The sequence below is a fragment of the Melospiza melodia genome, chromosome 9 (genome assembly GCF_035770615.1).
Source record: "Melospiza melodia melodia isolate bMelMel2 chromosome 9, bMelMel2.pri, whole genome shotgun sequence".
NCBI classification, from domain to species: domain Eukaryota; kingdom Metazoa; phylum Chordata; class Aves; order Passeriformes; family Passerellidae; genus Melospiza; species Melospiza melodia.
The window spans coordinates 25,069,359-25,084,200 of NC_086202.1; the positions used below are offsets into that span (position 1 = coordinate 25,069,359).

General features: G+C 39.2%; 1 protein-coding gene across 1 annotated transcript in view; it reads left to right on the top strand.

The window, feature by feature from the left end:
* The first annotated feature begins 229 nt into the window (after positions 1–229).
* SH2D4B (SH2 domain containing 4B) overlaps positions 230–14,842 on the top strand; it is a 58,782-nt gene continuing 44,169 nt past the window's right edge. The window contains exons 1-3 of the mRNA XM_063162858.1: positions 230–413; positions 13,069–13,228; positions 14,300–14,447. Coding sequence (XP_063018928.1) covers positions 230–413; positions 13,069–13,228; positions 14,300–14,447 — 492 coding nt within the window. The remainder of the gene's footprint in view (positions 414–13,068; positions 13,229–14,299; positions 14,448–14,842) is intronic.

A 14,842-nucleotide genomic window follows, 5' to 3' on the forward strand; every position in this document is an offset into this window, starting at 1 on the left:
GAACTTTGTCCCTGTCAAGCCAAGGAGCAGAATATGCCTGCACAAAAAGAGCCAGAGCAGGAATCAAACCTCTCCTGGGCAGGCAGGTGTGGGAGAGCTCCTTTGCTGCAGTTGGCCTTCTGGAGTGCCATCAGTGGGCTTTTGTCACTGTAGTGGGTATAATTGGAAGCAGGTTTCTCTCTCTTTTATTTTTCCTTATCTTTTTTATTTTTATATTTTTGGAGTCATCATGCTGCAGCAAATTTTGCGTGACATGTATATTGACCCTGAGCTCCTGGCAGAGCTGAACGAAGAGCAGAAGCAGATCTTATTCTACAAGATGAGAGAAGAGCAGCTGAGGCGCTGGAGGGAAAGGGAAGAAAAAGCCCGAATGGAGGAGGCTGTGCTGAGAAAGACAGCAAGGCGCAACCAGAGTAAGATTTCTGACCTCCTTCTCTGCTTCACAGCTGGGGATGGTGGGCTTGCAGCTGGCTGTGGTGCAGCAGGCATCTGGAAGAGATTGCAAGGATGAGTGCCAGCTGTCCCCATGGGCAAAATGACAGTCTGGGACTGCAAAAGCTACGTGTTCCTGCTCCTTGTATCTCCAGGCTGCTCCTTTGTTTTGGGAGTATCTTAGTGATGGAGTAAGGGGAATTGTTTTAAATGCCGGTTTCAGTCAGGAGTCACTGCTGATGTTCTGTCAGTGGTAACTGATGTATCATGACCAAGTTTCTCCTCTCCTACTCCTAAGGCTTTTCTTTTATCACCTGACATCCTCATTCTAGGTCAGGCAAAAGCCTGTGCTGTTGCAGTTTCTTCCCTTGGCATCAGGCTGTAGTAGGAAATAATTTTGAATTTGAGCTTGTTATGAAAGGCTCTTTGTGAATAAATGTAATACCAAAAGAGCCATACTATATGAGACTAAATTTCCAACTGTATTAGTAAATAGTCTCCAAGAGATTGTTTAGGGAATAGGACAATAGTGTGGCAAGCCAACAACCAAAACCAAAGAGAAGGAACCAGAAATGTGTTTGCATACAATATATAGTTAAAACATGGAGCTCCTCCCAGAGGCTGCTATGAATGCTGAATGTGTGTGTTGACTTGAAAAGTGAATAGCACAATGGTGGAAGAAACATCAGAAAATAACTTCTCCAAATGTCTTTTCCTATTGACTGGCCTTGGGTCCAAGTGGTTTCAAGTAAACAGAAATACTTAATTCCTTGCTCTTTTTTCTGAGTTAGTGCCTTTCCAGCTCTTTCCCCCATCCACAGGATGAAGTTGATAGGCTGGTGTAAAATAGAAAACCTTTTCATCTTGGAAATGTAACTACAGTGATTCCTCACTCAACAAGATGTCACAGGGATATGCAAACCACCCATTTCCCTGCCAAAGATCTTATCACATATTTAAATCTATTAAAGCTTGAATATTCAAAGTTTCTATTAACTTTTGGTAGCTGATTTTGAGAAAACTCTGTAATGGTTATGGGACTGCAATCCCATTTCAAATGTTGCTTATTTGAACACAGCCATGGTAGAAACACCTCAATACAGAGATATTGTTGGATTCAGTTGTCAGACTTGAAATATCTAGAGCTTCTGAACCTCACAAAGTGCTCCTTAGATAGTTATAAATTCAAAGACTATTATTAGAAAAGTGCTTCAAATTAAAACTATTTTCCAAGACTCACTTGAAGCACAGACCTGCATGGAATGACTGGAACAAGTTACAACAGTAGCCTTAAAATGAGGGAGGAATGACCAGAAGACCCTAGTCAGCCATAGAAGGGTTGAAAATGACCCCTCAGAGATGGCAAGGTGAATGTTGGAAAACGTCATTCTGTTAAATATTTATTTTTTTCATGTTAGTGCTCTCACTGTGAATGGCCCTCTTGAGAGGGATGGCATCAGAACAGCTTCTCTCATACAGCACAAAAGCCTTGTTCATTTTGATTGATTTGTAGCTGAGAAAAAAATTAAAAATGCAGTTCAGCTCCATATACCAAAACAACATCATATCATTGAGATAATCTGTATCATGCTCATTCTTTGAGGGAGACAGATACAGAAAACTCTAACTGCAAAAATATTTATCTGATGAATTGTCACAGTGTTGACACCTACATTTCCATATATAAATTATACATTAAACCTGTTCAGCTTCCTACTGCAGGAGACCATTTTCTGGGTAAGTAATTTTCTGATTTGTAAGTAATAGGAGAAAGGAGAGCAGCAGAGTACCCTATAGATTTTATTTGCTCTAACAAAGGTAGTCACAAATGCACATTGAGTTAAATTTCATAAAAACCCATTTCCATTTTACCTTCTTAAATTGCCAATTAAAGGTATTGCTTAGGTTTGACTTTTGCCCACTGTTAGGGAATTTCTACTTTCTTCAGAACTGTAGTGAAGAACTATTGGAATCAGATTTGCAAGTCAGGCATCTGGTTCTGCTGGAAATATATTTTTACTTTCATGAACTGATGTGCACCAGAGTTGGAAAATAAAACTTCTTTCAGGTGTGCTGATCATTAACTGTACAGATACTTGTAATTGATTTCTACTGCATAGTTCCACAATGTGATGTTAAATGGTCTCTCAGTGAAGATGGTTTCTGGCTTAAAATAAAAAAGATAAAAAAGCCAACTGCAAATTATGGATATAAAATAGTAATTACTGTGCAATAGTCTTGCCCATAGACTCAAGTAGAGTAGATGACAATAATATTTTTTAATCTTAAAATATTTTTTTCCTAGAAGACAATTGACATCATAATTTTTTGTACCTTGAAGCTGCTTAATTTTAAGTTGCCCTTAATATATAAATGAATTTCCAGACCTTCTTCCTCTGCTACATAGCGTGGAATGTAGAGTGTTTTTGGTCCAGTTTTAAATTAGTGTCTGTCAAGAAATGCAAAGCTACCCCAATTACATGTTCTTTATTCCCTTGAAACTGAGGGATCTGAGGTTTTTCACCTGTGGGTTTGGTTTTGACTCTGCTGCATGACAAGTTTTATGTTCATGCTACCTTTTTTAGGCCAGGAGTTACTCTGAGTTTATAGATATTTTTGTAGCCTGAAAGAGTAAAATAGATATGAGACTTCAATATTGCTAATGTTGTGCTGAGTTTCTGAAAATGTGAATGTTGTTTGTGAATACAACATAGCATTTGTATAAAATAATTTTATTCTAATTTAAGTGGAATTATCTTTATAGCACTGCCTTTCAAATCCTTCTGCTTTCCTCAAAGTTTGAATAGCCACATAAGAAAACTTTTCTTCCCATCTCTTTGGGATGGATATAAGATTGAACAAAAGCTGCTAATGGACACTTCTCCAATTCAAATGCTCTGAAAAGTGCCTTCTGCTTGATCTAGAGTTCTATATCCCAGCTGCTGCAATTCCCCATGGATTCAAGAGCTTAGCTACCGTGGGATGTGTGCACTCAGCAGCACAGCAAAAGGATTGGATTTTTCAAAACAAAGCAGTGATTGTGAGTTCAAGTTTGATTTCCTATGGTGACTTAAGGATGAAATGGTCTTATGTTTTAAGTGTGCTGTCCTATGGAAACTACAAGTGCAGAGCTGGGGGCAAAAGGATTGGCATTTGCAGGTCAGAAAGGCTAGACTTAAAATCATCCTCAGACTTAGGGAATGATCATTAACATGATCATTTTTTAATTGTTTGGAAACTAACTACCAAAGGCCCCAAATCTGCATTTTTTAAAACAGTGAATGCAGGTTGTCCATAAATGTCCTATTCAGTACCATAAAATTTGCTGTTTAGAAAACAAGTCCAAACCATGAAAAAAGATGTAAGTTGTTGAAGTTGTTGAGAGTGTTTAGCAATCCAAATAGGGCACCTCTCTGTGTAGCCTTATTCCTAATTTCTAAAAAAAATATTAGTCACCTGCAAAATGTAATGCTAAATGGTGCCTGCTTCTTTATTTGGATTGTTTGGTTCCTTGTGTCTTGAGGAAAGGTTAAAATTGAAGTGAGTATCAGAATGAGTCAGTGTTGAAGGAATTATTTCATTTTGAGGGTGAATGAATTATATTCAGATTATTGAACAATTTTAATTTCTTTGCCAATTAAAAACCACAGATTGATGTCTAAAGGGAAGCAATGTATAAACATCACTTCAGAATTAAGTATTTCCTTTATATTTATTCCTATACTGAATAAATTGCTCCCAATTTCTTTTTTTTTTTTTTTGCTATTTGTACCTTGCCTAAAATTATTAGTAGAATTTGGGCATTATATGGGTCCTACCAAAGCATTTAGTGAGCTTATTCAATGTAAAGGAAATCTTTTGTAGCTTTAATTGAATAATGACTGCTGGCTGGTGCTGGAATAGCATCACAGGTGAGCTGAATTCTTGGAGGTCCACCTTCAATTCACTTACAAATTGCTCCTGGACAGATGTTTCAGGAACATACTTCATTGTAATTAAACACTTTGCTTGTTCCTACTGTGCTAAAATCACTGAGAGAAGTCTCCTCAAAATGTCAAGATCCTTTGGGATTCTCTGAGATTTGAGTGACAGGCAGCTTTGCAATTTGCACAGAAACATATTTGTGTGATTAGGCAGGAGCTCTTTAGCCACTACAGCTGAGCTGGGAGGAAGCAGAGGGCCCTGCCAATTTTGGTTTTGACACTGATGCAGTATCCAGAGCTGCCAGCATTCCCAAAATGAGATCTCAAAAACTATTGAGCATTAGGTAGCTGAAGGACAGTCATGTGGGAGGGGAGACAATGCTGGTCTGCTGCTGTTATTTCTGCCATTTATTCATTGTGAACTGCAGCTGGTGGTGCTCAGATGGGAGCTATTTGTAAATGCTCTTATTTACCTGTCCTTAACAAGAGAAGCTGGGAGAAAATAGGGTAAGCTTATCACAGCATGGCTAGAAAATAATTTATCTATCTAAATGACATTTGTGTTAGAAAGGTCATTAGAGAATAGATGATGCTGTTTGGAAGCAAGTATCTCAAATACACCAAGTGGATGGCTGGAGAATACATCAGTGTCAGAGGAAGGCCAGTGACTGAGCATGTGTTTCAGTGGGTGGACATGCAGTGACATTTTTCTGACTTTGAACTTGGAAATATATTCCTTATTTATGCTCAGGCCTCTACAGACCCTGGAAATACTTAGCTGAGATTTTATCTCCCATGGAGACAAGTTCCTGTCAGTGTTCAGTGTCTCTTTCTCTGTATCACTGGATATGGATCTAACCAGGGACGTCAGACCTCAGTATTTCTGAAATTTTTGGCATTATGTGATCTTGAACTCTGAACAGTGCTGTCCTTTGTTTCCAATTCAGATATAGATGGAAAAGTAAAAAGAGAACAGGAGCAAGAACGTAAAAACAATTTTTGTTAGGGTACAGAGCCACCTAATTTGAAGTCATTGGACAAGTTTTAATGTAACACACAATGTAGAGCAGCTTGAGATGTGCTGCAGCTTTGTTATGCTCTGTACCTTGGGCCAGAACTGAGCTGCTCAGGGCCTGTGCCTGGTGTGGCTGAGTGTTGAGGTAGGGTTAGAGAGCAGCTTCTGAACTCAGTTCTCTGAACCTGGGGCTATCAGGAGACCTCCAGCTGCTGGATGACCTAGGTATGCACCAGATGGAACAAATCCTGAGGGATTTCTCTCGCCTCCTATGATCTGCAATAAGTCTGTGCTTTTCCGTTTTCTCTCTTGTGCAGCTGATTTCTCTGTTTTGCAGAAAAGTGACAGCAGAATATTGCTGCCTACCTGGGGCCTTCTCCTGCAGACACGCAATCCTCAGTGCTCCTGTTCCCTGAGACATCTGGCATCAGGCATTCTGTGAGAGAGGCTGCTGGGTTAGTGAGCCTCTGGCACAGAGGGCAGTGCTGTGTTTCTCTGCAGTGTCATGTTCCTCTTCCTGTCTGACACAGCAGTGCTGGACTTTCTCCCACATACTGTGCCTCAGTAATGATATGAGGTTGTGGCTGTCTGCAAACTCATGAATACTTGATATGGAAAGAGGGCAGAACTGTGGCCAAGGGAAGAATAGGATTTGCCCAAGCTAATTCAATATTTTCTTGCTGATTTTGCCATTTTTTTACATAAATGACTAAAACATTCAAGGACAAAGGAACCTGGTTTTGAGAGCAGGATTTGGAAGGTACAGGAAAACTCAATGTGTTCGAGTCAGCAGTGGATTTAGCCAGACATTGATGGCAGTTCAATAACCTTTGAGTCCACTTGTTCACAGTGGTGCAAAAAAGCCTCACTGTAGGGTAAAGTTCTCCCTGCTTCCCTGGTCCTGTGTGCCTGACAAAAGGAGTGAGTGCAAACCTGGCACGCTGCATTAATCAGGAGAGCCTGGTAGAGAAAATGATCCATAGCTCCCTGTTCATTCTGTGACACAGAACCCTTATCCTCCTGCTTTGAGTCTCCAGCAGACCCTGAAGCTGCCATAAAGACTTGGTTTTATTTTCTCAAAGGGAAAACCTGGAAGCTTTGTGATAGGTCTCTGAGAGAAACCAAGCCTTCTATATGGATTTTACACTTTACAAGATTCAGTTTGGATGAAGAATCAGAAAATATGGTGCTATGTTTTTGAAATTTTTTAATGAAGAAAAAAATCTCAAATGAGCAATACTGATGTGAATGATTTTAAAACCTTTAATTTTCCTCTGATGCTTACCTATATTTTTATGCTGTTTACAGTGAGAAGGTCAGCCATTAAAATGGACAGACAAGAGGCTGCCTCTAGATTGTACAAGGAGTTAGAACAAGGTCTTTAAGAAAGAGTTTTGAATGTTATCTCCTAGTTGAAATTGGCCAAGTACAAAATTGTTACATGTAACAGTGTGCCTTGGCCAGGGAGCGACAAAATTGTTTAGAACATACTGGGCAGATGCAGCTTAAATGGTATTTTATTTCTGTGTTTCTTTTTTCTTCTTCTTTTTGGTTTCTAACCCTGTGTGTGTGGTACATATATACATACCATGTCCTCATGCAAACCCACTTACCTTTGAGTGTTGTGTACAGTTATCCCTGCTACATTTGTTAATTACCAGAGTCCTGTGTGAGTAACTGCTTCCTCCCTTAATATTTGCTCTCTTCAGTCACTCTTCTTTTATTTGATGCTGCAGGGGTTTATTGCAGCATAATTATTTCCATGGTAACAGGCTGTAATTCCATAAACAGAAGATTGAGTTTGTTATATGATCAGGAAGCAGCTGGAGAGCCATAAAAGGCTGATTTTTCAGCAATGCTGAAATCCTGCAACCCTCATTGATATATTAATGTAATCAGCTGAATTTCTTTCTGCCTTTGCAAATCCTCCCCTCAATGGAAAGGCACATAACACAGTATTGAAATTCAAAGGTGTGTAAATTGAAATGTCAGGGGCAGAATTTCCCCCCATTCTTCTAAGAATTGAAATGAAGGGGTTTTTTGAACGTGTTTTGGGAAGAGAGGGATTCTATGGTCCCTAGCATAGAATTAGCAGAGGCAGAGCACAAATTAATTGTAGATCTTCAGTTTATTGTGAGATGATGTTATTTTCATTACTTTCCTCATTACCATCTAGTTCTTCTCTGTATATTTTAATGGATTTACAGCAGTTATTGTTTTGAGAAGTGCATTCTGTCCTTTGAATAGCCTCTCAAAAACATTCACAGTAATTTCCTAGGTTTTCTCCTTAGAAAGAAGTGAAATTCTGTTCGTGTGTTTGTAAAAAAAAAAAAAACTAATTCAATTCTTATGTTGGCTAAGCTCAAGGAATTGAGAACAGCCTAAAGCTCACATGCTCATTTTCATCCTAATCAATGAGCTTCTAACACATGTCCTCTAGCTAAATGAAACTCTGAATGGAAACTCATCTACCCTGCAGACTAGCAAAATTCATGCCTCTACTTTAAAGAAACCATAAAAAATAATTTGCTTGGAAAGCCAAGAAATCTCAAGTAAGGGACATTGTGCTTAGACCAGAGTATACCAGATATTTGAATTGCAGAAGAACAAAAAACCACAACCTTACAAACACAGGAAACTCCATGAGCTATGGTTTAGCTCTCCATGGCAAAAGCTGATCGAGCTGATCAGCTTTTAATGCACATGCAGCCAGTTTCAAATGCCTAATGAATTTCAGGAGTATTTTTCTAGCCCAGAGAAAGAATAGAGATGTTTTCTGTAGAGACTCAAAAGATACTTGGTGTGACTGCAAAGCTTCCCAGCGGGTGAGGAAGGACAGTCAATTGCTATTGCAGAGATTTGTAGCTTCCAAGCAGGAGAATTACCGTGGAAAGCCCAGAGAAACAAAGCTGTTCATGGAAATAGCAGATTCTTTAGTACATCATTCAGCAGAATTTGAATGCTGTCCCGTGGTTCTGAGATTATAAATCAGTGATCACAGAATTTGCTGAATTTATGCCCTGTGGTGTTTCCTACCACAGAAAGGCAGGAGGGTGCTTGGTGCTCTCTGTCATTTTGCTGGACTAAGCTAACAGAGTGGGTGATGGCACAGCTGGGAATCCTGACACCAAATCAGGCCTCTAGCCCCTTGGAATAGCTCCTGTGTAAACACTGGGGATGGATCACAAATGGAGACTGCTGGGGATTCTCTAACTGTTAAAGCAATGGTGACCAAGCTTGGAGAAAGGAAGCTGACTCCAGCAGTATTGTATTTGCTCTAATTACCATTATTTCCAAAGCCATTTTATTTGGTGATGTTAAAAAGGAGGCCAAGAACCCATAAAACTCCTGAACCCAGTGAGTTGCTCAGCTCTTCTGCTCCAGCTGGCAGAGGCAGTGTGGGGCTCTGGTCTCCTGGTGTGTCTGTGTTTGTTCCAAGCCTCAGACACAACGTGGAGGTCTGAGCTGATAGGATTGGAACCCAGTGAGCCTGAGGTGGGATTCCCTGGTGCTTCTCTCTGTCCCCAGGTGTCCAGGCAGTGTCGGTGCTCCCTGGCAATGTCATGGCAGTGACAAGGTGACAATGCCCTGCTGGCCCTGGGGCAGCTCAGAGGCCAGAGCAGCCTGTGGTGCCCCATGTCTCAGCTCTGGTAGCACTCCAGCACTCTGCGGGTGGGATCAGGCGTGCTGCTGGCAGAGCCTCGTGATTCTTATAGGTGAGAGCTCGACTTTCCAATTGCCCTCCCGGGCATTGTTTTACACTTTCATTGCTGTTATAGAATTGGCTGTGCAAATAACAGACGAATAGAAAACATGATTTGGTCTTATTTTTGATTGTGTGCATTTATATGTACAAACTTGAGTTGCTGTTGGTTCTGGCTTTAGGTCTCCGAGAAAGTTTTTGCTGTGGTCCCTTTGTGCTGCAAATTTGAAAGACCTGATTTTGCATTTTCTGACCTGGTATTTGTCTGGAGTAAGGAGCCAGAAGCCAGTTTATTGGTCTCAAAGCAGTATGAGTGTAGTTTTAGGGGACCTCCATGTGAGATAGTAATTAATGGATGAGCTTCAGGTGAAAAGAACTTCAAAAGTTTATATTGTCTTTCTTTTGGTGCTACAAGGATATTTTAGGTGAAAAATGGCGGAAGAGTAGGGATGGCAAAGACCTAGTAAATTATTCACTAAGTTTTCCTAATAAAACATTGCTTGTTTCTAAAGTACTTCCATTTCCACTCTCCAATCCAGACTAGCTTTGATGTCCGCTGCTTCCTTAAGGTTATTATTTGCAACTTGTCACAGTCTCTCCAAGAAGAAAAAAGTACTTTTGTGGTCAAGGCACAAGACTGGGGCTGAAGAGGTTTAATTTTTGTTTCTTGACTCTGATTAGGCTCTGTGACTGGGCTCAGCAGCCTACTGCTGACCAGGAAACATGAGCCTCTCTTGCCTCCTTCTCATTTACATTTCAAATTTGTTTAGTCAGGACTTGTCTCCTTTTACATTTAGTTGAATTTTTCTTTTTTTTTTTTTGGTGTTTTTCATTTGGAAGTAAAGTGTATTAACAAAACATCTTATTTTGCAGAAAAAAGTTAATACTCGAGAGGCATTTTAAAGCAGGAATTATTTTGTAATAATCAGCCCTAAATAGTAGTAATTCTCTGCTTGCAAAGCAGGCAACACTAGTTTCCTGCAAGTACTAGGGGAAATGATTTTCTGGACTTTCTTGATCTTGCCATAGGTTCTGCAGTTTAAAATATCATTAGCCTAGAAGAGCTGACCCTCTCACTGTGAATGTGATTCTGCAGGCTGCAGAGGCTTTTTGTATGGCAGAAATTCTGCTTTCACAGTGCCAGATTTTCTCCCTGAGGTGCTCTTTTTTTTTTCCCTGCACAATCATTTTTGATGTTATTTTGTGCTAAGAATCTACTGAGTTTTATGATCAGATTGTACAGTAAAGCTCAGCTGCAGCTTTATAGGAACAGAGGTTTAAGAAGGTTTGCATGGGAGTAATTTCTTGAAGCAAATTCAGTGGCTGGATGTGAAAAGGCCTTCTTTTCTTCTAGAGAAAGATCTGAATTAGATCATCTGTGCTCAAGCTGAATTATATATATATATATATATATATATGGGGGTATGTCTGTTTAATGATGAAGGTTAAAATTGCCAGGTTTTTTAATACACAAATCTTTCAGTTTTGACTATATTTGAACATGTACTTTATGCAAATACAGTAGTACTATGTGTAGTACTGAACCAACAACACTGGTGGTTTCAAAGGAGTTTATACATCTACTGGCTAGAACTTTATAAAAAAGATCCATTGTTTTAAAAGAAGAAAGAACAATTTCTCAAGACACATCGACAAATCAGCTATTTCTTTTATTGGACTGGGTTGCAGTGGGTTAGTTGTGCCTCTGAGAAACACATTAATAAACCTTTGGCACAGAAAACCTTGAGAAAAGCAAAGATAAAATTTGTCTGCTTACCTGAAAAGTTATATTTTTTTTTTTCATTCCTAGTTCCCTCTGGCAAGCTCATAAATTAATAGAAATAGTGAAATTGTCTCAGAACTGGAGTAGTATTTTGTATCCACCAGTTATGGTACACATCAATTAATACAAGGAGTGTTGTTGTCTTTTCCTTAATGTACTAAATGAAGGAGAGACACTAGGATATTCAGACTCCTCACAAGCAAGATGATGTGCTGTGATTTTAAAACAAACACTGCCTTTAGTTTTGTGGAATTAGTGTTCCTGGGAGTACTCATTCCATACTTCTCAAGATACTTTACCAGGAACTGCAGTAAGAGAAAACCTTGGAGTCAAGTAGTGATATGGCCAGTCAGGTCTCAGCAGATGGTATTCCAATGCTGTATCCAAAAAATACAAGTTCAAAATAAATGTTGTGCTGACAGGAACACAATGTACAGAATAAGAACCACAGTGAAATACATTCACATTTATAACCTGAGACATAATCTGATAGACTGTGAAAGAGCAAATGCTTTTGAGGGTTATTGAAGGAAAACACTATTAGCTTAAATTTCCACCCCTCTTTGAAGTTAGTACCGTTAGGCCAACGCTGGGGATTCGTATAAATTACATTTTCAAATTTGATATAGAATATCAGCTTTCATGGTGAGATCTGATCCATTCATTGCCTTCAGTCTGGATTGTCAACACTTGTGAGTGTGGGCTGGTGCTGACACTGCTGCTGTCAACAGCCCCACTCCACTGCCTCCTGCAGTTTTCTGCCTTCAGCCTGGGATGTCAGAAACACTTTATTGATTGTGCATTGGGAAACTTAATCCGGTTAAATGGATATGTCCTCACACAGAACAAGTGGTAGCTTAAGGTGAGAGTAGCTAAGCTGATGCTGCTAGAGAGAGATGGAGGAAAAGTGGAAGCAAAGCCTGCCTGTTATTTGGCAGGCCTGTTATAAATAGGATAAGTTTCTTTTGACTCTTATGGGAACACTGGAGAAAAACTCCTTAGGAAAATGGTACTCTGTCCATTTCCTCATGTTTTCACATGAGACAAGGTTTCTTTTAGAAGATAAAGATTTAGAAGTTTCCTTTTGTGATGCACAATTTTCTCATATCAGTGTTTGGGTAAGAGGATGAAATCTAGGGGACTAATATTCAGGGAATGATGAAAACTGCTGACCCTTTATGTCCTTGTAGTCTGAATTCTTTGAAATAAATCCAGTATTCATTTGATAAACGTCTTTGTGGCAGAATCTCCTTTTGTGGAGGACAGTTTCAAGAAATTTGCAAGAAATGAAACATAAAAATTGATGCATAAGAGGTGTTTCTACAAATTCCTTATTATGAACCTCTAAAATGCTTATAATATTTGACAGTTGTATTTATCAAAGCAGAAGGAAAGACCAAACCACACTAAGTCAGGTAATGTAAATAACTATTAAAATGGGTTCAGGTAGGATCCAATCTAGTGTCCTTTGTAGTCCTACATTTGTACTTGATCGCTCACCAAATGCAGTCTGTTTTGTAAAGAGCTTTTCAGGCCTTTTGTGGTGTTCTTAAAATCACTCTGTCAACACAGTAATCATAGATTTTTGTGTAGTTTGTGTCATGAAAACTGAACCAGAAATTTAATCCCTTTCAATTGCCTCTGTGAGCAGAATAGGCTCTGCAGCACTGAGTGGTGTGCTCTGAGCATGCAGGCTCCCTGAAACTCCTGCTTCACACAGTGGGAACACGAAATTCCTGCATTCTTTGAAGGTGTTCCCATGAAGTTTCTCTACCTGTTCAACACTGGACATTCTTTGTGCACAAAGCATTTTTAGTCACATAATATGACTGGTCATTGCCCATCTCTTTTTCCATGCTCTTCATTCATCCCTTGTTGAGTGAAGTGAGCAAATATAGCAATTAAAAAGGGATTATAATACTGGAATTCTGGGAAATGCATGCCTGAATTAATAATTTTTATTTTTGTGGGACAGTGAGTCTTTAAAGATTGGGTAATCCGCAGCATGAAAACCTTTTAATTTTTTTTCCCCAGCGTTTGGCACGATCTGGTCAAATCTGAAGATTTCTTTGGACCTCTGAGCAATGTTTTCTTCTGAATTGTAAATGGCAAGCTTAATGTTTTCTAAGTTGCAGATTCCCCAGCCTTTCACGTGTCTGTGCAGGATCTGAGGCGGTGTTTACGTTGTGGTGTGTTCTCGGTGGTGTTGCAGGTAACGGCAAGCGCGTGCAGTGGCTGCGGGGCCAGGACGGTGAGGTCTGGGTCTGGGTGATGGGAGAAGCCCCGGGGGACAAACCCTACGAGCAGATCTCGGAGGAGCTCATAGCAGAGCGGGCCAGGCTGCAGGCACAGAAGGAGGCAGAAGAGCTATGGTGAGGATTTAAGAGTCTGAGTTCAGGGTCCACTCGGCATAATGGGGAGGCATGACCTTGTAGAAAGGTGGGAGGTAATGGTGGGTGAAACTGGTAAGTATGTTTTGTGAGCGTTTGCTTTCACTTGCTTTTTCAGGTTTTCAGCTTGTTAAAAATGTTATTTTGCTTTTATTGAATATTGAAAGCCAAAAACCCTATTTGCAAAAAAAAGTGGTGCCAACTTTTTTCTCTGTTGGGAATTTAGCTAAACCATTGACCAGCCTGCAAATAAAGAAGAATGAAGCAGTCTGGTTTTGAGATGATTAAATTAGATATGTTTGTTATATCACAGTTGAGAGCCCACAATGGGGGTTTAGTACATAAAATCCTTTTTGAAATTGGTTTTATTTGCAATTTGCTTGTATTAATTTTTATTCCAGCAGTTCAAAACTCATTATACAAAGTGCCATGTGGTGCTTCTAGCAGGGCCTCTTCCAGGTTTGGGGGACATTCAAAAGTGTTTTGATGATTGATATTCTTAGAAATTAGGCCACCTGCCTCACACACTTCCCTTTGTAGTGCAGCACTGAAAAGTGACTCTTTAATATCAGGTTATTCTGTGTTATCCTTTTTCATATGAGATTATTCTTGCTTTGAGTGCTTGCATATTTAAGCAGGGATTGAAACCTTCAACCTGTCCTCTGAATTCCTTTTACATTGTCAGTATGAATAAACAATCTAGCATAAGAATTTGGAAGACATTTTTACTGGTATTTGAAAGATAGTAAATTTCCAACCATGCTTTGCTAGACCAATAGAAAAATATAAGGTATGACTTAAAGACATCCAAGAAGTACTTGTCTAACTTAGAAGTGCCATTTTAATTATCAAAAATTGTAAATTGTCTGCTTTCTGGATGGTTTATTAAAATATGATTTGTGCGAGGTCTCTTGTTAAATACATTTTAATTCTTTGCTTGCATCTTTCCATGAAGGCTTATGCTAATTATTTATTGCAACCAGTGTGTAAGCATTGATCCTCAATTTAAGAAAATTAGTGCATTAAATTTTTTTTTCACATTCTTTTCTGAAGGAGACAAAAGGAAGCTGAAATAACAAAGAAATTCCGTGATGCTATGGCTCAAGAAAAAGCCAGAATAGTGGCAGAAAAATGGAAAATAGAAATGGAGGATCGGAAAGCAGCCAAACTGGAGGAAGAAAAAATTCAGGAGGAACTAAAGGTTTGCATAGAGAAATTTAAGGATTTTTTTATAGTGTTTTCATATGGATTCACAGTTTTTGTCACCTTCAGTGCATGCTTATTAATAAGCTTTAAAATCCAGAGTTGTAATTTTTCATTCTGGAATATACAGATAGCTACATGGTGTTCAGCAGAACAGCTGGGTGAGCGATGAGAAAAAATTACAGGTCTCATTCAGAAGTGCCAGAACAATCAAACTGGTTATTCAGCTCACACATTAACAGAATTGTTCAGTCAGCTGTGCTGGATGAATCATCCGGGGGAAAAAATGTACAATTGGGAAAGATCTCATTTTAAGTTAGTTTGTTTGAATGTATTCTGTGTATCTTGGATGAGTTTGTTCACATAATGAACTTCAAAACTGTGCCACTACTT